The sequence below is a fragment of the Caretta caretta genome, chromosome 2 (assembly GCF_965140235.1).
Source record: "Caretta caretta isolate rCarCar2 chromosome 2, rCarCar1.hap1, whole genome shotgun sequence".
In the NCBI taxonomy this organism is placed as follows: Eukaryota; Metazoa; Chordata; order Testudines; family Cheloniidae; genus Caretta; species Caretta caretta.
The window spans coordinates 155589327-155614749 of record NC_134207.1 but is presented as its reverse complement, the minus strand read 5'-3'; the positions used below and the strand labels follow the sequence as shown (position 1 = coordinate 155614749).

At 41.2% G+C, this 25423-nt stretch overlaps 1 protein-coding gene across 3 annotated transcripts in view; it reads left to right on the top strand.

Annotated features, from left to right (window-relative positions):
- Nucleotides 1-25423, top strand: part of STX17 (syntaxin 17) — a 67671-nt gene that overhangs the window by 11641 nt on the left and 30607 nt on the right. For 2 of the 3 annotated variants that reach the window (XM_075125508.1, XM_048839429.2), the window contains exon 3: nt 12303-12368. The exons of the other annotated variant lie outside the window; for it this stretch is intronic. In XM_075125508.1, the coding sequence (XP_074981609.1) occupies nt 12303-12368 (66 nt within the window). The remainder of the gene's footprint in view (nt 1-12302; nt 12369-25423) is intronic. 3 annotated transcript variants of the gene reach the window in all.

Below are 25423 nucleotides of genomic sequence, written 5' to 3'. Positions count from 1 at the left end.
TTAGAGCTTGGCTGTAGACAATGGATCTAGTGATGTGATCTGGGTGAAAGCTGGAGGCATGTAGGTAAGAATAGCTGTCAATAGGTTTCCAGTATAGGTGGTGTTTATATGACCATCATTTATTTGCACTGTAGTGTCCAGGAAGTGGGTCTCTTGTGTGGACTGGTCCAGGCTGAGGTTGATGGTGGGATGGAAATTGTTGAAATCCTGGTGGAATTCCTTAAGAGTCTCTTTCCCATGTGTCCAGCTGATGAAGATGTCATCAATGTAACGCAAGTAGAGTAGGGGCGTTAGGGGATGAGAGCTGAGGAAGCGTTGTTCTAAATCAGCCATAAAAATGTTGGCATACTGAGGGGCCATGTGGGTACCCGTAGCAGTGCCACTGGCTTGAAGGTATACATTGTCTCCAAATCTGAAATAGTTGTGGGTGAGGACAAAGTCAGGATTATCTGGCTATGTAGACTCTCTCCTCAGGCCCTATGCTACCAGCACTCCCAGCTATCTTCGAGACACCACTAACTTCCTGAGGAAACTATAATCTTTTGGCGATCTTCCAGAAAACACCATCCTAGCCATTATGGATGTAGAAGCTCTCTACGCGAACATTCCACACAAAGATGGACTACAAGCCATCAGGAATAGCATCCCTGATACCATCACGGCAAACCTGGTTGCTGAAGGTTGTGACTTTGTCCTCACCCACAACTATTTCAGATTTGGACACAATTTATACCTTCCAGTCAGTAGGACTGCTATGGATATCCGCATGGCACCACGTAGCCAGAAGGGTACCCAGAAGTCACCTACTGCAGGACAGGCCCAACAAAGGAAGTAACAGAATACCACTAGCCGTCACCTAGAGCCCCCAACTAAAACCTCTCCAGCGCATCATCAAGGATCTACAACCTATCCTGAAGGATGATCCCTCACTCTCACAGACATTGGGGGACAGGCCAGTCCTCGCTTACAGACAGCCCCCCCAACCTGAAGCAAATACTCACCAGCAACTACACACCACACAACAAAAATACTAACCCAGGAACCAAACCCTGCAACAAACCCCATTGCCAACTCTGTCCACATATCTATTCAAGGGACACCATCATAGGACCTAACCACATCAGCTACACCATCAGAGGTTCATTCACCTGCACATGTACCAATGTGATATATGCCATCATGTGCCAGCAGTGCCCCTCTGCCATGTACATTGGCCAAACCGGAGAGAGTCTATGCAAAAGAATAAATGGACACACATCTGACATCAGGAAGCATAACATTTAAAAACCAGTAGGAGAACACTTCAGTCTCCCTCGTCACTCAATAACAGACCTAAAAGTGGCAATTCTTCAATAAAAAACCTTCAAAAACAGACTCCAACGTGAAACTGCAGAACTGGAATTAATTTGCAAACTGGACATCATTAGATTAGGCCTGAATAAAGCCTGGGAGTGGTGGGGTCATTATAAAACGTAAACCTAATTTCCCCAATACTAATTTCCCATTACTGGTACTCACACCTTCTTGTCAACTGTCCGAAATGGGCTAGTCTCATTACCACTTCAGAAGTTATTTTTCCTCCCTTGGTATCCTGCTATCAATTGAATTGTCTCGTTAGACTAACCTCACACTTGATAAGGCAATTCACATCTTTTCATGTTTCAGACAAGCAGCCGTGTTAGTTTGTATCCGCAAAAAGAAAGAGTACTTGTGGCACCTTAGAGACTAACAAATTTATTTGAGCATAAGCTTTCGTAAGCTACAGTGAAGTGAGCTGTAGCTCACGAAAGTTTCATATCTTTTCATGTATTTACACCTGCTCCTGTATTTTCCACTCCATGTATCTGATGAAATAGGTTCTAGCCCACAAAAGCTTATGCCCAAATAAATTTGTTAGTCTCTAAGGTGCCACAAGGACTCCTCGTTGTTTTTGCTGATACAGATTAACATGGCTGCCACTCTGAAACCTGTACACTTGGGAAGTTTAGCAAAAAAATCACCACAGGTATTAGCATCTGTTAAAGCTATCTAGACAAGCATATGGTGACTTTCCAGTGTCTTGATTGTTGAACTTGCTAAAATTCTGTAATGTAGACAAAGCCAAAAGTTTCTAATGTAAAAAACAAGGAGAAGGTTTTTACAGTACCTTTAATCATGACATTGGGTCATTCCCATTTACATAGATACCAAGGACTGGCTGTCCTTAAGAGTGAGATTTACGGCCCCAAAGATTGAGACTTTCCATTTAGTGTGTTAGGTCATTGTTTAAGACAGGGACTCTCATCTCTGATCCTTGGCGACATCTGGTAGTCCAGGTTTTTAATCCAACCAACACTTAATAGTTTCTTTTAACATGTACAGTGCTTAATATTGCAGACGAAACACGTAAATGTCCTAATTCATACTTAAAGTCTAGGGCATGTGAGAATTGTATATTCTGTGCAAACCAGTGGATTTTAATAAAAACAATTATTTGCTTGTTGGAACAAAAACCTGGATGGTTGGAGATCCTCGAGGACATGAATTTGTCCGGTATGATTTACATTTTGAACTATATTTTGCAGAACCTGCAAACTTTCAGACAAGTCCTGCTTGTTTTTTGGGCAAACTTATTTTTTTTTGACCGCTAAGTACTGTCATGCACACAACCTCCCCCTCCCTCCAGCATAGCCTTCTCTCGTGTGCAATATAGAGCGCAATATAGAATGCGGGCCTGTAATCTCCGTGGTTAGCACAGTATACAAGCTTGGAAGCTCTAAGCCCCATGCTTGAGGCCCTGGATGTATTGTTGCCTTTTGTAGTGCCCGAGTAAAAATATATTTATTTACTCAATATGAGTGTGATAAGCTTAGGAATGTGTAAGAGTGTGAGATAGCATGCTGATGAGCGAGTGAGACTTGACATGTCTGCATTTACAGAGATCTGAATACAGCAACTTTAACTAACAGGATATAGTACTTTATGTCAAAAGCACTGGATATCACCAAATTTGTTACTCGTTATTTTAATGCAATTGCTGATGTGATGAATTTAACAAAAACTGTAAGTACAAAAATATGTGGAAAACATTTTGGGGACTCTGAATAACACTGGAAAAATGATTTCAGAGTGGTAGCTGTGTTTGTCTGTATCAGCAAAAAGAATGAGGAGTACTTGTGGTGCCACAAGTACTGGAAGAATAGAAAAACTCTTGGACGTTGACAGAAAAATATAGCAATATATACAAAATTGAGGCCAACATTTGGAGGAAAAAAAAAAGTGTGTGTGTGCGCGCTGTGACAAAGTTCCTGCTCTACCTTGGTGGGTCTTGCGCTTATTGGCGGATTTGCTCACCTTGGAGCTTCACGGCAGCCCTCAGCTTGGCCGTTTTTCTGAACCCACAGTCCAGGTTGACTCCTGTGTCTGCCCAGGAGTTGGGAGGATTTGGGGGGAACCCAGACCCGCCCTCTACTCCGGGTTCCAGCCCAGGGCCCTGTGGAATGCAGCTGTCTAGAGTGCCTCCTGGAACAGCTGTGTGACAGCTACAACTCCCTGGGCTACTTCCTCATGGCCTCCTCCCAACACCTTCTTTATCCTCACCATAGGACCTTCCTCCTGGTGTCTGATAATGCTTGTACTCCTCAGTCCTCCAACAGTCCGCGTTCTCACTCTCAGCTCCTAGTGCCTCTTGCTCCCAGCTCCTCACATGCACGCCACAAATTGAAGTGAGTTCCTTTTTAAAACCCAGGTGCCCTGTTCAGCCTGCCTTAATTGTCTCCAGAAGGTTCCTGATTGTTCTGGAACCTTCCCTGTTACCTTACCCAGGGAAAAGGGATCTACTGAGCCTGTGGCTAATATATCTGCCTTCTATTACTCTCCTATAGCCATCTGGCCCGACCCTGTCACAGCGCCTAATGTTAGTCCCTAGTTGGGCACCTAAATAAGTTACCTAATTTTCAAAAGTGCTGCGTCATTTTTACAGTTTTGCTTTTCAGTGTACAGGCACACTTGAATATTCAACTTTGACCCTTCCATTTAAGAAACGATTTCTAAGGCTTTGAAGAATTATAAACTTTCAGAAGGTCTTACTGTAGATGGAAGTTTTATGAGTTAATAGGATTTCAAATATGGCCTTTCTGGATTTGTAATCTCATCCCATGTGTTCTAGGCCGGGGTGCCCAACCTACGGCCTGTGGACCATACACGGCCCACTAGAGCATTTCAGAAGTCCCGTGGCCTGCTTCAACACAATATACTAATGGCCGATTCATTAACGTTTTGTCATGTTTACATCATTTTAGTTTTCACCATGTGTGTAAATAGATGATACTGTACATAGGTTGTTTCTATTGAAATTCATATGAACTTAAAATATAAATCAATACAGGTGACTTTCAATCTTATTAAAATGTGTAGAATCTGTTTCACATCGTTGTGCTTAGGTTTATGTGGCCCTCCTGTTTAATAAGACTGGATACCACTGCATTCGACAATCAGAACAATAATGCATTAGCTGGAATAGCTTTTTAATCAAATTTTTATATATCTCTCTGTAATTTTTGACTGAAATAAATGTTAGCGCCAGCAGTCTTGCAAGCTGTCAGTACCAACAACTAAACTGTTTCCTATAAAATATTTCTTGTTGAATTACATTTTAACCATATAAACCCATCACCCCTTGGGGTAAAAAGATAACTTTGTAGAATCTCGTCTTATTTATTTTGCAGGTTACTTTTAAGCAAAAATAATTAATTATGCCAAATTGCTTAAAGCAGCAACATTATTTACTTATGATGAAGGCAATGTCACTAACCTCATTTCATGAATATTGATTTAAACCTTAGGTTCCAGAGATAATCCAGACAATTAATCTACTAAATCACTTGTTTGAAGAAAATATAAAATCAATGAATATGAAGTTTGACCTTGAGACCACCTGTTAGAATCTTACTTCTCAAAGATGATAAAAATAATGTTTTGAATTCTCCTTATAATGAGGGGTTCTGAGAATCTAAACCAATATATGAGTTTGAGAAGGCAGAAATTAGCGCTCGGTCTTTCTATTCCTTGTCAGGCTGTCTTGAAGGTCACATTGTTTTCTAAAACACACTGCTTGAATATGAAGCTCTCTTACCCCAAAACATATTGAATGTAATATTTAACATGAATATTTCACACAGAACCTTTCGGTATGAATATTTCATACAACACCCTTATAAATATCAAAATTTGTGATAGTCTCAGGTAGATCAGCTGTGAGAACACTAGGAGAGATTGAAGAGTATGATACACTGTGTGTACATATAGACTAGGGGTTCCCAAAGTTGGTTCGCGGCTTGTTCCGGGTAAGCCCCTGGCAGGCCGCAAGAAGCTTTGTTTACCGTAGACACTGGGAGCTGCGAGCAGCCGTACCTGTGGGTGCTCAGGTAAACAAAGCGTCTCGCGGTCTGTCAGGGGCTTACCCAGAACAAGAAGCGAGCCAAGTTTGGGAACCCCTTATAGAGAGGAAGTATGCTCTTGTGGTAAGGGCACAGGATAGGGAACTGGGAGATCTGGGTTCTCTTTCAACCATGGACTTCTGTTTGTGACCTAGATCAAGTAATTTATGGTAGAATTTTTTCAAAAGTTTTTGTGGGCACAAGTGACTTGGTGTGTGCTCCATTTGGGGCTCAGGGCATATTTAAGGTTACAGGGGATTTTCAGAACAGAATTTGAGTTCTACCGAAGGTCACTGAGTGTTCTGGAGGGTTAGTATTCCCAGTGGTATTCAGTAATTACTTTGGGCCCAATGTGCTTGAAAAAGTTCCTCTGAAGGCAGTGACACAGTTCCAGCAGCCTCTGCATAATAGAATATGGTCTTTTGCAGTGCACCTCCCCCAGACTTCCTGACTGGAAGCTAAACAATGAGGTACTTTTGCCAGAACCACACTCTAGAGCAGGGGTGCTGGAACAATTTGTATAGTGGCGGTGCTGAGAGCCATTGAACCAAACTGTAAACCCTGCATATGATGGAAACCATTTCAAGCCAGGGGGTGCAGCAGCACCCTAGCACCTATGATCTGGAACATGGTTAAGTAGAATTTTCAAAAGTGCATGGGATAGGATAGGACAGGACAGAATGGAGACAGGAGACTCTTAGGTGTCATCATAGGTTGTATTTCTAGGTGGAGGCTGAACCAGTTGCTGGTTGCAGCCCAGAACCCATCTAATGTGCTACATGTCGAGATGTGAAGGAAAAAGACTAGTAGGGCTGTCAAGTGATTAAAAAGATTAATCATGATTAATCATGCAATTAAAGAACAATAGAATACCATTTATTTAAATATTTTTGGATGTTTTCTACATTTTCAAATATATTGATTTCAATTATAACACAGAATACAAAGTGTACTGTGCTCACTTTATATTTATTTTTGATTATAAATATTTGCACTATTTAAAACAAAAGAAATAATATTTTTCAATTCACCTAATACAAGTACTGTAATGCAATCTTTTTATCATCAAAGTTGAACATCAAAGTTGTAGAATTATGTACAAAAAAAATTGCATTCAAAAATAAAACAATGTAAAACTTTAGAGCCTGCAAGGCCACTCAGTCCTATTTGTTGATCAGCCAATCGCTTAGACAAACAAGTTTGTTTACATTTGCAGGAGATAATGTTGCTTGTTTCTTGTTCACAGTGTCACCTGAAAGTGAGAACAGGTGTTTTCATAGCACTGTTGTAGCCGGTGTTGCAAGATATTTACATGCCAGATGTGCTAAAGATTCATATGTCCCTTCATGCTTCAACCACTATTCCAGGGGACATGCATCTATGCTGCTGACTGGTTCTGCTTGATAACAATCCAAAGCAGTGCGGACTGATGCTTGTTCATTTTCATCATCTGACTCAGATGCCACCAGCAGAAGGTTGATTTTCTTTTTTGGTGGTTTGGGTTCTGTAGTTTCCACATCAGAGTGTTGCTCTTTTATGACTTCTGAAAGCTTGCTCCATACTTCATCCCTCTCAGATTTTGGAAGGCACTTCAGATTCTTAAACCTTGGGTCAAGTGCTGTAGCTATCTTTAGAAATCTCACAGTGGTACTTTCTTTGCATTTTGTCAAACCTGCAGTGAAAGTGTTCTTAAAATGAACATATGCTGAGTCATCATCCGAGACTACTATAACGTGAAATATATAGCAGAATGCAGGTAAAATAGAACCAGAGACATACAGTTCTCCCCCAAGGAGTTCAGTCATAAATTTAATTAACGCATTATTTTTTAAACGGGTGTCATCAGCGTGGAAGAAGGTCCTCTGGAACGGTTGCCGAAGTACCAAGGGGCATAGGAATGTTTAGCATATCTGGCACGTAAAATACCTTGCAATGCCGGCTACATGACCTATGTGAACACCTGTTCTCACTTTCTTGTGACACTGTAAATAAGAAGTAGGCAGCATTATTACTGAGCTAATTCAGTTCAAACTGAATGGAAGGATAAACAAAAATAAATCTGCGACTAGGGTTTTTGATTTCAAAAGGGCTGACTTTCAAAAATTAAGGAAATTAGTTAGGAAAGTGAATTGGACTGAAGAATTTATGGATCTAAAGGCGGAGGAGGCCTGGGATTACTTCAAGTCAAAGCTGCAGAAGCTATCGGAATCCTGCATCCCAAGAAAGGGGAAAAAATTCATAGGCAGGAGTTGTAGACCAAGCTGGATGAGCAAGCATCTCAGAGAGGTGATTAAGAAAAAGCAGAAAGCATACAGGGAGTGGAAGATGGGAGGGATCAGCAAGGAAAGCTACCTTATTGAGGTCAGAACATGTAGGGATAAAGTGAGAAAGGCTAAAAGTCAAGTAGAGTTGGACCTTGCAAAGGGAATTAAAACCAATAGTGAAAGGTTCTATAGCCATATAAATAAGAAGAAAACAAAGAAAGAAGAAATGGTTAAACACTGAGGATGGAGTGGAGGTTAAGAATAATCTAGGCATGGCCCAATATCTAAACAAATACTTTGCCTCAGTCTTTAATGAAGCTAATGAGGATCTTATGGATAATGGTAGCATGACAAATGGGAATGAGGATATGGAGGAAGATATTTCCATATCCGAGGTGGAAGCGAAATTCAAACATCTTAATGAGACTAAATCGTGGGGCCCAGATAATTTTCATCCAAGAATATTAAAGGAACTGGCACATGAAATTGCAAGCCCATTAGCAAGAATTTTGAATGAATCTGTAAACTCAGGGGTTGTACCGTGTGACTGGAGAATTGCTAACATAGATTCTATTTTTAAGAAAAGGAAAAAAAAAGTGATCCAGGTAACGACAGGCCTGTTAGTTTGACATCTGTAGTATGCAAGGTCTTGGAAAAAATTTTGAATGAGAAAGTGGTTAAGGACATTGAAGTCAATGGTAAATGTGACAAAATACAACATGATTTTACAAAAGGTAGATCGTGCCAAGCCAACCTGATCTCCTTCTTTGAGAAAGTAACAGATTTTTTAGACAAAGGAAACTCAGTGGATCTAATTTAGACTAGATTTCAGTAAGGCGTTTGATACCGTGCCACATGGGGAATTATTAGTTAAATTGGAAAAGATGGGGATCAGTATGAACATTGAAAGGTGGATAAGGAATTGGTTAAAGGGGAGACTGCAGCGGGTCATAGTGAAAGGTGAACTGTCAGGCTGGAAGGAGGTTACTAGTGGAGTTCCTTAGGGATCAGTTTTGGGAGCAATCTTATTTAATCTTTTTATTACTGACCTCGGCACAAAAAGTGGGAGTGTACTAATAAAGTCTGTGGATGACCTGAAGCTGGGAGGTATTGCCAATTCAGAGAAGGACCGCGATATCATACAGGAAGATCTGGATGACCTTGTAAACTGGAGTAATAGTAATAGGATGAAATTTAATAGTGAGAATTGTAAGGTCATACATTTAGGGATTAATAACAAGAATTTTAGTTATAAGCTGGGGATGCATCCATCGGAAGTAACGGAGGAGGAGAAGGACCTTGGAGTATTGGTTGACCACAGGATGACTATGAGCCACCAATGTGATATGGCTGTGAAAAAAGCTAGTGCAGTATTGGGATGCATCAGGCGAGCTATTTCCAGTAAAGATAAGGAGGTTTTAGTACCATTATACAAAGCACTGGTGAGACCTCACCTGGAATACTGTGTGCAGTTCTGGACTCCCATGTTTAAGAAGGATGAATTCAAACTGGAACAGGTACAGAGAAGGGCTACTAGGATGATCCGAGGAATGGAAAACCTGTCTTATGAAAGGAGACTCAAGGAGTTTGGCTTGTTTAGCCTAACCAAAAGAAGGCTGAGGGGAGATATGATTGCTCTCTATAAATATATCAGAGGGATAAATACCAGGAAGGGAGAGGAATTATTTAAGCTCAGTACCAATGTGGACACAAGAACAAATGGATATAAACTGGCCATCAGGAAGTTTAGACTTGAAATTAGATGAAGGTTTCTAACCACCAGAGGAGTTAAGTTCTGGAACAGCCTTCCAAGGGAAGCAGTGGGGGCAAAAGACCTATCTAGCTTCAAGTTTAAGCTCGATACGTTTATGGAGGGGATGGTATGGGATAACATGATTTTGGCAATTAGTTGATAGGCCCAATGGCCTGTGATGGGATGTTAGATGGGATGGGATCTGAGTTACTACAGAGAATTCTTTCCTGGGTATCTGGCTGTTGAATCTTGCCCACATGCTCAGGGTTCAGCTGGTCACCATATTTGGGGTCGGGAAGGAATTTTCCTCCAGGGCAGATTGGCAGAGGCCCTGGGGGTTTTTCGCCTTCCTCTGCAGCATGAGGCAGGGGTCACTTGCTGGAGGATTCTCTGCACCTTGAAGTCTTTAAACCATGCTTTGAGGACTCAAACTAGCTCAGACATAGATGAGAGGTTTATTTCAGGAGTGGGTGGGTGAGATTCTGTGGCCTGCATTGTGTAGGAGGTGAGACTAGATGATCATAATGGTCCCTTCTGACCTTAATGTCTATTAGTCTATTATCTCCTCTAAATATAAACAAACTTGGGGTTTGGCTGAATGAGAAGTAGGACTGAGTGGACTTGTAGGCTCTAAAGCTATGTATTATTTTGTTTTTGAGTGCAGTTACCAACATATTTAAGTTGCTCTTTCACGATAAAGAGATTGCACTACAGTACTTGTATGAAGTGACTTGAAAAATACTGTTCCTTTTGTTTATCATTTTTGCAGTGCAAATATTTGTAATAAAAAATAATATAAAGTGAGCAGTGTACACTTTGTAATCTGTGTTGTAATTGAAATCAATATATTTGAAAATGTAGAAAAACATCCAAAATATTTAATACATATCAATTGATGTCTATTGTTTAACAATACAATTAAAACTTCAATTAATCACGATTAATTTTTTTTGAGTTATTCGTGTGAGTTAACTGAGATTAATCGACAGCCCTAAAGACTAGTCTTCCTTTCTTTCAGAGAAAGAGGTGGTGACAATATTCTCTATATAAGGTTTGTGATCCAACTTGACATTGACCTCATTGTGAATAGACTCGTCGTATGTGATGAGCAGATTGGTGACCTGGAGAGGGCAACATGCAGGGACCACATCCTTTCTCTCCCCATCAGGCTCACTACTCCAGTCATATTAGCCACCTGGGTTCTTTCAAAGTACCTTTTGAGACACCACTAGCATATTAGATATTATAATGTACAGTGTAATAGCACTCTTAATGTGTAAAGCAAAGCGTCTCCGCATTTCTTTTGGGAATTATAAGGAGCAGTAAATGCTTTTTGAAGAAATTCTGTGATCGTGTAAATTTGGAGAACAATTTTTTTCATGGTTTAAGGATATTGAATTGATGTGGCAAATTACATTGTTACAATCAGTTGAATAGTGTTTTGGTTTTTTTTTAAAGAAAATATAGTGTAGGTCAGCTTTGTCATTATTTAATAGATGGCATAAACTGCAAAATTTAGGGTGTTGGTTCAGTCCTTTCTCTAATTTTTGTTAAAGAACAATCACAATGATTTTATTGGCATAATGCGTTATGCAGGTGTTGCTTATACTCATTTTTTTTTAAATTGTCCTTCTGACTTAATTTAATTGACCTCAAACTATTTTTTTTTTCTTAACACTATGCAAAATCTTAGTATGAAGGACCTTTTCTCTCTAACGTACTCTCTAAATTGAAAAGTAATTCCTGATTCCTTATATGATGGTTAGGAGCCTTATATGATGGTTAGAAGCCTCAGGACCTTGGAATATTTTAAGTTGATCTGGTCTCCACAATTAAAAATAACACAAATAAAAGAGGGTAGATAAAATATGCTATTGAGAGTATGATTTATGAAGAGATTGAAAGAATTAATGTTAAATAAAATGGCAACTCACTTTTTTTTATTAAAACCTATGCTGTCATTTTGCTCTGTCATTTAAATGACTAAAAATGTTAATACATGATCCTGTATTTTCTTTTATTTCATTTAATACATTATTCAACGTTTTAATTGTATATACCAAGAATCTCAAACTGTATTGTTTGCTGATAAAATTCTTTTTTGTTTAGAGATTTGCTTTTGTGGTGTGAGTGTCTCTGTGGTACCTTTTTGTGAATTGGCAGGAGCAGGGATTGATTTATTTAACTGATGAAAATATGATGATTTTGATATCCGAGGTATTTATCATTTCAATAATTGCTGTGACCCCAGTCCTGTAAAGAATGCTGCATGGATGGCCCCTGCTGAAGTCAGTGGGGCTTCGTGCATGTGATTGTCTTTTCAGGATTGGGGCCCATGTTTGTAACTGTTTTAAAATATTAAAATTAAATAGCATGTACAGCCTCTTGAGAGGAACATAATTCTCTTTATAAAAATAACATCTGGTAGCTTGTTGTTTCATATCAGGCATGACTGGTACAGCTCTTCCCCCACAGTATGCATCCAATGAAGTGAGCTGTAGCTGACGAAAGCTTATGCTCAAATAAATTGGTTAGTCTCTAAGGTGCCACAAGTCCTCCTTTTCTTCTTCCCTCTATGTTCTTCACTAGTTGCTGTCATCTCTCTGCTGTCCATTAGTGGAAATATACTGTAACATTACCAGAACTCTATTAAGTCTATTTGTTGTTGAGAACTAATACAAGGTCTCTGGTTATGTTAGGATGAATGAAAATATAGTGAACCAAATTAGTCCCTCGTGAAGGTCCATTTACTTCCCTGGCTTTAAACCAGGAAGAGTTTGGCCCCTTTATTACTGTAAGCTACAGAAATTTAAAATAATTATTTTATTCTTTTCTAGCAATTATACAGAGTATTTTTTCTTTGTGTAGTATCAGAGATGCAGACTATGGGACAGATTACATGAAGAGCACATCAATGCAGGACGTACTGTTCAGGTAAGGATATTAAAGTGGCTATGTGAAATTAATGGGATTAAATGGCTTTTTATTTAGTGCTAGATGGGATAGGGAGGGATTTTGATAGGGATTAATATTTTATAGGCACCTGTTACTGCTTTACTTTAAAGCAGGTTTACCCAAAGTGTGGCCTGAGGGGCAAAGGTAGCCATAGGCTTTCTCTCCTTGTAAGTGCAGAAAGAGAACAAAGATGATCATCGACAGTGTTTATTGCCAGCAAACTCAAACCACAAAATGTTTCTATTAATCTAACAAGATACAAATGCAAGTAAATTTTGTGGCTGTGTGCCCTTACTTTTGATTTTTTAAATACTGTGTGTATGCATGCAAATCTGCAGCTATGTGTGACTCTTAGCACCTGACAAATTATTAATGCAGTCTTGTGTACTGCAGAGTTTGAACATTGGGTTATCTTACATTATAAATGTAATTAGAACATAGCAATTGTTATAATGGAACAGACATTGGCTCAGTTTTCCAACATAAATAGACCTAAATAGATTATCCATATTGGATGTTCAGATCTGCTCTTAGATGCATAAATACCCATTTTGCTTGCATAAGTGTCAAAGGATCATGCGCTGTGATTCAATAGCATGGACACCTGTGCCTATACGAAGGTCAATTAACTTCATGTCCAGTCAACCTTAACTCTTCCTTTTGTGGAATGTCATGAAAGTTTAAAAAAAAAACCCCACATCTCCTAGATACAAAACAATACAAAGTAATATACATGCCAGAGAGTAACATCCATCCAGCTAACAACCCATCATCCAAGGAGCCTCATTGATTGATATGTTCTTAGTAGTCATTTCTAAGTTCACATTTCTAATACTACAAACCTTACCTTAAAATGGGTTATGGTCCCTTATGAAAAATAAAAGGATATTAAAACCCACAGTCAGAAGTAAAAATTAATCACAAAGGAACAAATGGCCTTAAACAAAGGGCAGAGTTAAGGTTGTGTGGGTGTCATCTTGAGTCCATGGCTGAATGGGTATGGTTTGCAAGTGATGGAAGGTTTATCATTGTCTGTGGGCAGAGATGTGAGAGGTGATATATGTAGAAAAGTAGTTTTATTCTGTGTTTCCAGGTTTTGGGAGGTTTGAGTTTGGCATTATTGTGTTTTATGTGATGTCTTTCTGATGTTTGAAGATGAAATAACAGCACTTGGTTCTTTGTATACTCCAAAGTTTCTTCTGGAGGTGGCTGCAGAATCAGACCCTTAGAACAATAATGGAAGCTAGGCTCCTGCCAAGAAGTCACCTATTTAGCCACAACTATGTTAAAATTGTGCTGCAGTATACTTTTTAGAGACAGTTGAACAGTCATGGTAGAAAGGGCTTTACGTGGTGTTCTAATTTTCTCGATATCACTCTGTTACAGTTTTATCAAGATGACATCTACCAATTGTAGACTCAGAAATGCCACCTGTATTAATAAAATGTGAAAAATATTTACAGATAAAATCTGTAATACAAAGGAGTTTTTTCTACTGTATCTGTGACTATGTAATATTGGGGTACCGTTTTCACTTAAAGCTAACCCAGTGTCCTTACTTTTTTATTTAATTCTTTTATGCGTTCATGTTTTGATGCTGAAAGGATAAGCTATGCATTAAAGTGATATACAGTCTGATATTAACAGCCCAGAATAAGTATTGGGATCCATGCAAGCAAAGAATAGACTAGGACTTGTTTTAATTAAATAAGTAAGGAGTCTGGAGTACTTGATAATAAATTATATGACATGTAGAATGTGTTTGCTGTAAGCTGTTTAAATGTTTACCAACGGACTTGTGTTCTGTTTGTTTGTTTGCAAAGAAATCAGATTAATTATTGTGATACCAAATGTTCTCTGCAGCACACACTTTGCTCTCAGAATTAGATGTTGTAAAAATACATTAGGAATCCCTAAATCAATATTGACCCAAGGCATCCGCCCCAGGTTTTAGACAAATATATGCACAGCCACTCTACATTTAATCCATGTGCGCATAATTAGCCATTTTTCTGAATTTTCAGTTTACACAGAATAATTACTTTTATTGTACTTTAAAGCTGGACGAAAGTATAGGTAAGTATAAATATGTACCTCTTACTCCTGGTAAACTGAATGAGATATTAAAAAAACAATTTTAAAAGAAAATTTTGCCAATGGGTGAAAGATTTGGGGAAATATTATTTTGCAGAAAATTATGCCATTCCTTTCAGAACATTAAGAAGGTAGCTCTTGCATACAGTGTCCTCCGTTTCTGAAATAGTTTTGCTAGATTTTTTTCCCCTTCTAATATACTGTTACAGGGCATGCCTGCCCTGTAGTGCCCCCTGTTGACTCAGTGTCATGCTGTGTGCCCTCCCTGTTATAGTTTTGCTTCATTTGAGGTGGGGCTCAGCCCCCTGGCTGAGTCATTTTGAGTTCAGTTCCCTTTCAGGATATCAAGTACAAACAAAAGACCCAGCCAATGCAAAGTACTCTCTCTCCACTTGGTCTCCTCTTGACCCACCCTAGACTCAGTTCCTTGTGTGTTCTGGGTTAACTGTCAGGCTCTCAGAGCCCTGACTCCCAGGCTCTTTCCCTGGAGTCCCCTCAGTCTCCTGAAGACTCTCATTCAGGGCCTTGCACAGGAGCCTACCAACTTTCTGTGGCTCCACACCCTTCATACTGAGTTCTCAGCCCTTTTAAAGAAATCACCCAGCTGATCAAGTCCCGTTTGGGGGGTGGGGATGGGTGGGAAGGAATAGTAGCTAATCTGGAGCAGATCTGACTGAGCCCAACTACACCTTAAGGGTCAACCAACCATGTGACGCATATCCTAGGCATTCTGTACAGCTACGGGGCAACACATAATAACTTGGTAAATTTTGCTGAGGAGCTTGCCGCAGATGTGTTCAATGCAACAGATCATTAATAGTCTATCGTAAGTTTTAAGAGGACTCAAAAGGAACAGTACAACAGCCCAGTGAGGTGTTATTACAACAGATAAATGAATGCTCCCAGTTGGAGGTAAAACATTATATTATCACTATCGTAGCATATGTAAATTGTTGAATAAAAAGGAAAAAATGCCAAGGATGGCCTGTCTAGCTCCAGTCCATTTCCAAACTAGACTTGCACAACAGGTCAACAGGAAAGTCCTGCTTAGTGAACATGTGCAAAAGAGAGAGCCCATTTTGAACAATATACCAAATAGTTCTGAGATATGCTGTCTTTAAAATGCAATTCTACTCTGAAAACTAATTTGAAAATTTTTGCTTAATGCTTTTTCATTCATAAACTGAACACACCTGAAGTGAAAGAATTTTTTTCCCTAGCTGTCAGCCCTGTGAACTCAAACTGGGCTCTCTCTTTCTCATGTATCTTCAACCGTAATAAAGATCCTATAGGACAAATTATGCCCTCTGTTACACCTCTGCAGTGCCTTTGTCTTCAAATGGAATTTACATTATTCTTCAGTTGGGTTATACAGGACAGGTACACCAGCAGGGCATGATTTAGCCTGCGGAAACTTTTATTTTGCAATATATATTGTACATTTTTTGCCTTTAACAGTTTAGATACAAGTGAGTAGCAACTGTGTATTTTTTTTTTTTTAATTCTTGTATGTTTAGAATTTGTTTAAAATTCTTGTATGTTTAGAGGTTGGGATTTTCAAAAGTACTCAATGTTGTTTTTAGTTTACTCCCATTGTTGTGAATAATAAAACTCCCTTTGACTTCAAAATCCCACTCATAATCTTTTCATTGTCTTAATGGTCTTCACTGATTTAAGACCAGTTTCAGAGGTTAGTGTCATCTGGTGTAACAGACATTTTCCCAACTTCTTTAACATGTAAGTTACATCAGCTTGAAGGCACTAAGCAGTCTTGCGAACTCCCATGATTTTATTGGGAGTCTGACAATATGTGGGGGTTTTCTTAAAGCACCAGTGCCTGGAGTCAAATGATTACATGATGATCTCAACTTTTATTTCAATAAAAGTAAGTTTCCAGTCCTCATGATTGCAGAGAAAAAAGCTTGAAAACATGAACCCTAAAGGCATAAAACCAGTAGTGAAATAAAAGGAACCTCAAATTTATTATTTTTTTAAAAAATCATGATTTTTTTCAGTCAGTCTCGAGACTTGTGGGAGGCCTGACTCTTGTTTTTTGAATGCTTGTAGTTAACAATACTGGGTTAGATTCAGACTTCCTTAGATTTGCATCCATTTATCAGCTTGTAACTTGTATCCCTTAACACATCAATTTTGAAATAGGCCTAGAAAGTGTAAGGAATACTTTGGACAAATTCCACGAACATTTAAAAAAAAAAAGAAAAAAAAAAGAAAAAGGAAGCGAGCATTGTGACAGGAGTAGGTTACCTAAAGGTGTAGGTTAAAATACACCCTTCTCCTCTGGCTCTTCAACAGGTAAATTCCACCAGGTTAGACTCCCTTAGACTCTGTGGGTCAAATTCCAAGGTGATATATAAGCAGGGTGGATTTAATTTAAATCGTGATTTAATTCACTAGTCAGGAAGACTCGATTTAAGCATGGTTTTCTACATAAAAGTGCATTCTTGTTGGTTGTTATAACCTTAATACATATTCTTCACAACTCAGAGATAGATGTAGGTTTCATTTTTAGAAGGTACACACTATACATTTTTAAATAGTGATTTATTTTGAAAACTTTTCGGATTAGTTTTACAGCTATATCAGAAAATGAATGAGTGTTTGGTTATTTTATTTACCAAAAGTAATTGAAGCAGATATTTATGAAGTCATTGGGAGGTGAACTATTTCCAATTCAAATAACAGGTTAATCATTAATATTTGAAGGATTTTCTTGCCATGCTGTATTAGGAGGAAAACATCACCAGACAGACATTTAAATTGTTTTATTTAACTAAAACAACAACGTTAAGTATTCTGGATATTTTTCTTCAGCAGCAAACATATAATATTTTAACAAAAGAAGCATATGTCCCTCGCTTCTCACATCTATTGCCAGTCTTCTTTTCCTTGTCCTATGTATTCTGCCCCCAACTATCTGCTATTCATTGAACTTTCTGAAACTTTGCACTTTTAGAGAGAGGTAAGGGATTGACTCTGTACACAAATTTGCGGAGGAACAATAGAGTTGAGGTCTTTTATTTCTCATCTTTATATGTTACTTATTTATTTAAAAACATTTTTGCTGTTAACAAGCATGTTACCTCTGGAGAACAAATCCACAGTTTGAGAACTGCAAAACTAAGCATCTCTGATGGTATCATCTAGACTGAGCACTGAGTTCCATTGGGTAAATGGAAAGATTAACCTAAATAATCTATACAGAAGACTCTGGAACCCCATAAGATTGGGTCCCTAATCCATGAACTATTGGAACTCATTTACAAAACTTTTGTTAAACATTACATGAATATATTGTCTCATACTATAGAATTAGAATTTATAAACCCTATTCCATGATAAGATAGCTTTGAGCTATAATGTATCTTAATTAAAACTATCTTTAGATAGATTTTTCCTCAAAAAGCATTTTATCAAAAAAATCCATTTTTTAAATAAAAAAATCCAATTTTTTTAATTTTAAAAATCATTGATTTTGACCCACCCTGTATATAAGGGCATGTCTACACTTGCAAAGTTACAATGCCGGCAGTTACAGCACTGCTCAGAGAGTGCCGAAGGGAAACCGCTGTTATGTGTTCCCATTCTCAGCTGCCTGCACAATAGCTTTTTCACACTTGTGGAACTTGCAGTGGTATTCGGAGTGGTGCAGTCTGTGCGGCTATCCCACAGAGGACCTCTTTCTCTTCCGCTGCTAAGACTTTAGGAAGGTGGAGGGGGTCGCGGGGCATCCTGGGTCCTGTCCTAGTGACCCATGATGCATTGCTTTGTATCCCAGAAATCCTTGTGCTTCCATCCGCATTTGGCGCCATCTTTCTGTGGTTTGTGTATTGCGTGCCCTACCTCTTCGGGCTGCAGGAATGGATCCCCAACTGCTGACTAGTATGCTGCTTGCTCTGACCAACATGTCACGAGAGGCAGTGGAGTTATTCCTTAAACTACAAAGGCAAGAGGAGTGCAACATTGATCTCGCCACGCGTAGTAGCTACGGCATGAGATTGCTTGTGGCATTCACAGAGGTGCTGTCCATAGTGGAACACCGCTTTTGGGCTCAGGAAACAAGCACTGAGTGGTGGAATGACATCGTGGTGCATGTCTTGGATGAGGAGCAGTGGCTGCAGAACTTTCGGATGAGGAAAGCCACATTCATGGGACTTTGTGATGAGCTCACCCCAGACCTGTGGCGCAAGGACACGAGAATGAGAGCTGCCCTGTTGTTGGAGAAGCGTGTGGCGATTGCATTGTGGAAGCTGGCTACTCCAGACTGTACCGATCGGTCGCTAACCAGTTTGGAGTGGGAAAGTCGACCGCTGGAGTCATGTTGATGGGAGTGTGCAGGGCCATTAATCGCATCCTGCTCCAAAAGATCGTGACTCTGGGCAACGTGTGTGACACTGTGGATGGCTTTGCACAAATGGGCTTCCCTAACTGCAGAGAGGAAATAGATGGCACGCATATTCCAATTCTGGCACCAGACCACCTAGCCACCGAATACATTAATCTCAAAGGGTATTTCTCAATGGTTCTCCGGGCGCTTATGGATCACCGTGGGTGTTTCATTGACATTCACTCAAGCTGGTCCAGAAAGGTGCATGACACATGCATCTTTCGGAACACTGGCCTGTTCAGGAAGCTGCAAGCAGGGACTTTCTTCCCAGACCAGAAGGTCACTGTAGGGGAAGCTGAAATGCCCATTGTGATCCTGGGAGATCCCGCCTACCCCTTAATGCTGTGGCTTATGAAGCCATACATGGGGCAACTTGATTGCAGCAAGGAGTGGTTCAACAACAGGTTGAGCAGGTGCAGAATGACTGTTGAGTGTGCTTTTGGCCGTTTAAAAGCCCGCTGGTGCTGCCTCTATGGGAAGCTGGACCAGGCCGATGACCATATTCCTATGCTTATAGCTGCGTGTTATACAGTCCATAATATTTGTGAAGGTAAGGGTGAAAGCTTCACTCAGGGCTGGACTGCAGAGGCTCAGCACCTGGAGGCTGAGTTTGAATAGCCAGAGACCAAGGCTATTAGAGGAGCACAGCGTGGGACCATAAGGATCAGGGATGCCTTGAGGTAGCAATCTGAAGCTGAAAGCCACTAATATTTGTTGCTATGCTTGGGATTGCAGTGCTTGTAATGCTAAGAGGTGATAGGTGCACATGATGCAATAAGGGGGTTTAACATAATTGTAAGTTGCTTTGCAATGCTTGTTTTGCTTTCAATTAATAGAATAAAGATTGCTTTGAAACCAACATAATTCTTTTATTAAAAGACAACAACTGGAGGGAAGAGTCAAATGAAAAAATACATCAGCAGGGAGGGGGATCAAGGAAGGGAAGGTCCCAGGAGGAGGAGGGCGTCCCAGGATGGCTAAAGATTTGTGTATGTCCAGGGATCACATCCAACCTTCTCCTTTGGAGTAAAATGCAGCAGGTACTGTACTTCAGCAGGGCCAAACTGCAGAGGGATGGGTGTTGAGTGCAGTGGGTAGTGGGAATCCACAATACTGGACTGTGAGGAGGGAGGAGTGGAATGCCATGGATAGAGACTGGAGCCAGGAAGTTGATAAGAGTTTGGTGGTGTTTGGGGGGAGAATGGGAAAGAGTTTTGCGACAGCAGCTGCAGGGGAGGGTGGGCGCTGAGTTGCTCGGTTTGAAGAGCTAGTATTGCGTGGAGCGTGTCCTCTTGGCGCTCCATAACATTACAGAGCCGCTCCATTAGCTTCATTCTAGTGTGCCGTGTTCTCTTTTCGGTCCCTCTTCTCACTTTCCTGCCACTCCTTCAATTCCTGTTTCTTGGCGGTGGAGTGCATCATAACCTCATGCAGAAAGTCCTCCTTAATTCTTCTTGGCCGCTTTCTAATTCTGCGCAGTCGTTCCGCCACAGATAACAGAGGGAGGCTGGGCTCCCAAAGTCATCTCTGTGAAGCTTAAATGCAACATTTTACAGAAGCAGTATTGTTTGCAACACAGACAGCACTGATTCAGTGCTTTAAAACACCGCCAGTACTCTCACACCTGTCACTAACTGGCTGTCCCCAGGCAAGCACACATGAGCCACAAGACCCCCAAAATGGTGAGTAGCTGCAGGGGCAGGGTAAATCACTCCTCCCGGATCCTGCTGTACACTGGGCACGTGGCTCTGGGGGAAAGCCAGCACTGTAGGGGGTGGGGGGCTGATAATCATTCCTGTCCCTCATTTTCCACAGGATGCGATCATTATGGAAGATATCTCGTTGGTGAGGGTGAGCAGCGAATCAAGGGAGGGTCTTCTCCAAGCCTGTGGCTTCTGCCCTGGCCCCTATGTGGCTTGTCTGTGTACAGCAATGGTCCTCCCGCACAGGACGGCAAAGTGGCACGGGAAAGTTAACATTAATGGGGCAAGAAACAAAGGAGCTCTGCTGAAGAATCTGCGGCAGTGGATTGCCCAGTATCTCCACGAGAGTTTCCTGTAAATCTCTGAGGGAGATTTCCATGAAGTGAGGGAGTCAATCAGCAGCTTGTTCCGGCACTCAGACTAGGCATGCGGTGGGAGACAAGCCTGCTTTCTGCAACCGTCCTGCCCTCCTGCGCCCAACAACTTGCTTCAGCGGCCTCCTCTCCTGTTTGCGCTTTGCCAATCTCTGACAGCTGTGACTGGCTAGGCTCCTCTGGGGTAGAAAAGAGCTCCTGGCTGTATGCATCTCTGACCTCTGAGTCATCCTCTGTCTCTGGGTCCCCCTCCACATCTTCATCCAAGATTTCCTCCTCCTGGCTCGATCCACTCTCAACTGGCACGCGAGCCAATGACGTATCCACAGGGGCCTTCGCAGTGAAGGTGGGGTCACCGCTAAGTATCACGTCCAGCTCTTTGTAGAACCGGCAGCTCGTGGGTTCAGCACCAGAGCAGCGGTTTGCCTCCCGCGCCTTGTGGTAGGCGTTCTGCAGCTCCTTCACTTTGACCCTACGTTGCAATGTGTCCTGGTCATGGCTCCTTTCTGTCCTGCATCGTGAAATCGGTCTGTAAGTATCAGAATTCCTACAGCTGGAGCGCAGCTGGGAGTGGACAGCCTCCTCTCCCCAAATGCTGATGAGGTCCAGCAGCTCGGCATTGCTCCAAGTGGGGGATCGCCTGGTGCATGGAGCAGGCCTGGCCACCTGCGAAGATGCGCTGAGACCACTGCACTGAGCAAACAGGAAGGGGACTTTCAAATTTCCAGAGGAATTTACGGGGTGGGGATGACGGTTGGTCACCTGAGGGCAGGGCAGTATTGTTCAAACCAATGACCAGAGAGGCGAGAACAGGCATCGTGGGACACCTCCCGGAGGCCAGTCGCGGTGCTGTAACCGCCACGGTGTCTACGCTGGCACCACAGCGCCGTAGCCCCAGTGCAGAAAGCTGCACACTTCTCATTGGGGTTGTTTTTTTTTAAAGTGCCACAACTGTGCTCTAAGTGGCTTGGCAGTATGTACACCTTGGGAGTTGCAGCCCAGAAAGCTGCTTTACTGTGCAGAAACTTGCCAGTGTAGACAAGGCATAAGTGGTAAATGGGCATGAGTTTAAGTTAATGCAACTTGACTATTGAGAGGGATAGAAGAAGGTGTAAATTACACTGAGTCTCTTAATTACTCCTCTAAATTTAGTCCATGGATTCTTTTTTAATATGAGAAATTCTCTTCTCTCAAAGCTATGTATTGTAATATTTTTGCAGAAATCATCTATAATCCCTTTTTTCCAACCAGTTGCACAGGGTTCCTAGGCGCAAATCATTTAATGAGGCAATTAGCTTCATATTTAACCATAGTCGTGTTTCCACTTGAATTTTGCACCTGTTTAGTTAAACTGATTTAGTTAAACCAGTGCAGCCCATTGTGTAAATTCTTATTTTGATTTAAGAGAGGCTTATTTTGTTTTAGCTTAAATCTGTTTGATTTAGCCAAACCACAGTAAGCCTGGCTTAAACCAAAATAAGAGTGTCCACTCAGCCTTTTGCATTGGTTTAACTAAAATCAATTTAAAAACAACACCTTTAGTTAAACCTGTGAACTCAGTGTGTAAGATAGCCCTTAGCTGCAAACACAGGTGATCAAAATATGCCAATATTAACTCATTTTATTATTATTATTTACTGAATGCCCAAAAGTGTACTTGGTGTTACAGAGACAAAATAGACATTGCCACTGCCCCAAAGAGTTGAAAGTTTAGAACCCTGATCCTACAAAAAGCTTATGCATGTGCTTAACTTTACCCATGTGAGTGTTTCTGTTGACTTCAATGGGTTTGCTCAGGTACTTAAAGTTAAGCGTGTGTAAGTGTTTTGGAGGATAGGGACCCAAATAATGACATAACAAAATCAAGAGAAGGGTAAGCACAATGGCATAAGTGTGACAAGTATAAGACAATGAGTTGGTTTAGAAGTACTGCATAAATCTTGATTTAAAACAAAACAAAATCATATAGATTGTGGAGGGCAGCAGCGAAGATGATGAAGGGAAAAGGAGACAGGATAGGTGGGCAAGGGCGGGGAACATGACTGTGACCTCTGTGCTTCTGTAGTATGAATAAGTGATATATTTAAAATGTAACAATACTGGAAAATAGACTTTAAGGTCAGCAGGAACCATCATGATCATCTAGCCTGACCACCTGCACGTTGCAGGTCACAGAACCTTGCTCACTCACTCCTGTTAGAGACCAATAAGCTCTGGCTGAATTACTGAAGTCCTCAAATCGTAATTGATGGACCTCAACCATTTACACTAGTTTAAAGCTGTAAGTGACTCATGCCTCACACTGCAGGGGAAGGTGGAAAAACCCCAGGGTCTCTGTCAGTCTGGCCCAGGGGAAAATTCCTTCCCGACTCCAAATATAGTGGTCAGTTAGACCCTGAGCATTTCAGCAAGACCCAACAAGCAGACACCTGGGAAAGAATTCTATGTAGTAACTCAGAGCCCTTCCCTATCTAGTGTCCCATCACTGCCCGTTGGACATATTTGTTGCTAGCAGTCGCAGATCAACCACATGTCCCTATAGGAATTTTCATCAGACCATCCCCTCCATAAATGTGTCAAGTTCAGTCTTGAAGCTGGTTAGGTTGTTTTTCCCCACTCCTCCCCTTAGAAGGCTGTTCCAGAACTTCACTCCTCTGATGGTTAGAAACCTTCATCTAATTTCAAGCCTGAACTTGTTGATGGCCAGTTTATATCTTTTTGTTCTTGTGTCAACATTGTCCCTTAACTTAAATAACTCCTCTCCCTCTCTGGTATTTATTCCTCTGATGTCTTTATAGAGAGCAGTCATATCTCTTCTCAGCCTTCATTTGATTAGGCTAAACAAGCCCAGCTCTTCGAGTCTTCTCTCATAAGATAGATTTTCTATTCCTCTGATCATCCTAGTAGCCCTTCTCTGCACCTGTTCCAGTTTGAGTTCATCTTTCTTAAACATGGGAGACCAGAGTTGCACGTGATATTCAAGATGAGGTCTCAGCAGTGCCTTATGTAATGGTACTAACACTTCCCTATCTCTGCTAGAAATACCGAGCCTGATGAATCCTAGGGTGGCATTAGCCTTTTTCATGGCTGCATCACACTGGCGGCTCATAGTCGTCCTGTGATCAACCAGTACACCCAGTATGTTTGATATTATATTTGAAGTTAAAGAATATAATAAACTGGAGAGAAGAGGAAAAGGGGAAAGGCTATGGGGAGGATCAGTGACAATTACAGGGGGCATAATGAAAAGGAGTACTTGTGGCACCTTAGAGACTAACCAATTTATTTAAGCATGAGCTTTCGTGAGCTACAGATCCGATGAAGTGAGCTGTAGCTCACGAAAGCTCATGCTCAAATAAATTGGTTAGTCTCTAAGGTGCCACAAGTACTCCTTTTCTTTTTGCGAATACAGACTAACACGGCTGTTACTCTGAAAGGGGGCATAATGAGGCAGGGGAAAGTAGTTGATGGCCTTAAGACTAGTGTAGACTATTGGCAGTAGAGTTGCTGGGTCTCCTGGGATATCTGATGCTGTAGTGAAGGCTGTGGTGCCAGACAGGCTAAGTATCCACAGAGTCTGGCAGCAGTGCTGGTACCTTCTGTCTCTGAAGGCCTTTGAGGGAGCTTTGGAACTCTACTTCCAGGATATCTGGAAGAAGCAGTTGGTGGGAGCTGTGTGGAAGCCCACACTAGAACCTGATGCCTCTGAATTGATTCCCTTGACTTTAGTGGGGGAAGATGAGTGTGAGAGCAGACCTCTGCTCCACCATTATGTCCTTCCCTTTGAGCAGTAACTAATGAATAGCTGAGCACAGGAACTGTGGATGTGACATGTTGCCAGGATGAATCCAGGGCTGTTGGCAGGTAAATGGTGTTGTGCAAAGTGATATTTATATATCTGTTAATATCACTTTTCAGCGCCTCCTAGCTCTAAAGGCAGTGTTGCAGCCAGCAGCAGCGCAGAAGTAAGGGTGGCAGTGGAGCACTAGTAAGTCTGTTGTGAAAAGTGATATTAACATACAAATAGTGCTTTTCACAGCAGACTTAGTAGCACCCCATTGCCACCCTTACTTCTGCGCTGCTACTGGCAGCAGGTACTGCCTTCAGAGCTGGGTGGCCGGAGAGTGGCGGCTGCTGGCTGAGCACCCAGCTCTGAAGACACTGCTGCCACGAGCAGCAGCGCAGAACTGCAGAATTATGTGGCAATGCCATCTCGTGCCTCCCTTACTACTGTGTAATGTTTGACCTTTGTGCTGGGAGGGGTAGCTAAAGGGGGGTGACTAAGGCAAATTTTGGGGTTGCTATAGCCCTTGTAGTCCCCCCCTTAGCACTGCCCCTGCCTCTGTGTCTGACTGTTAAATTATAAATTATTTTTTTGCCAATCTCAGTGTTCTGATTGGTCTGCTATTTAATGCAGCTCTTCAACAGCTGAACAATCAAGCCCTCTAATGTTGTCTC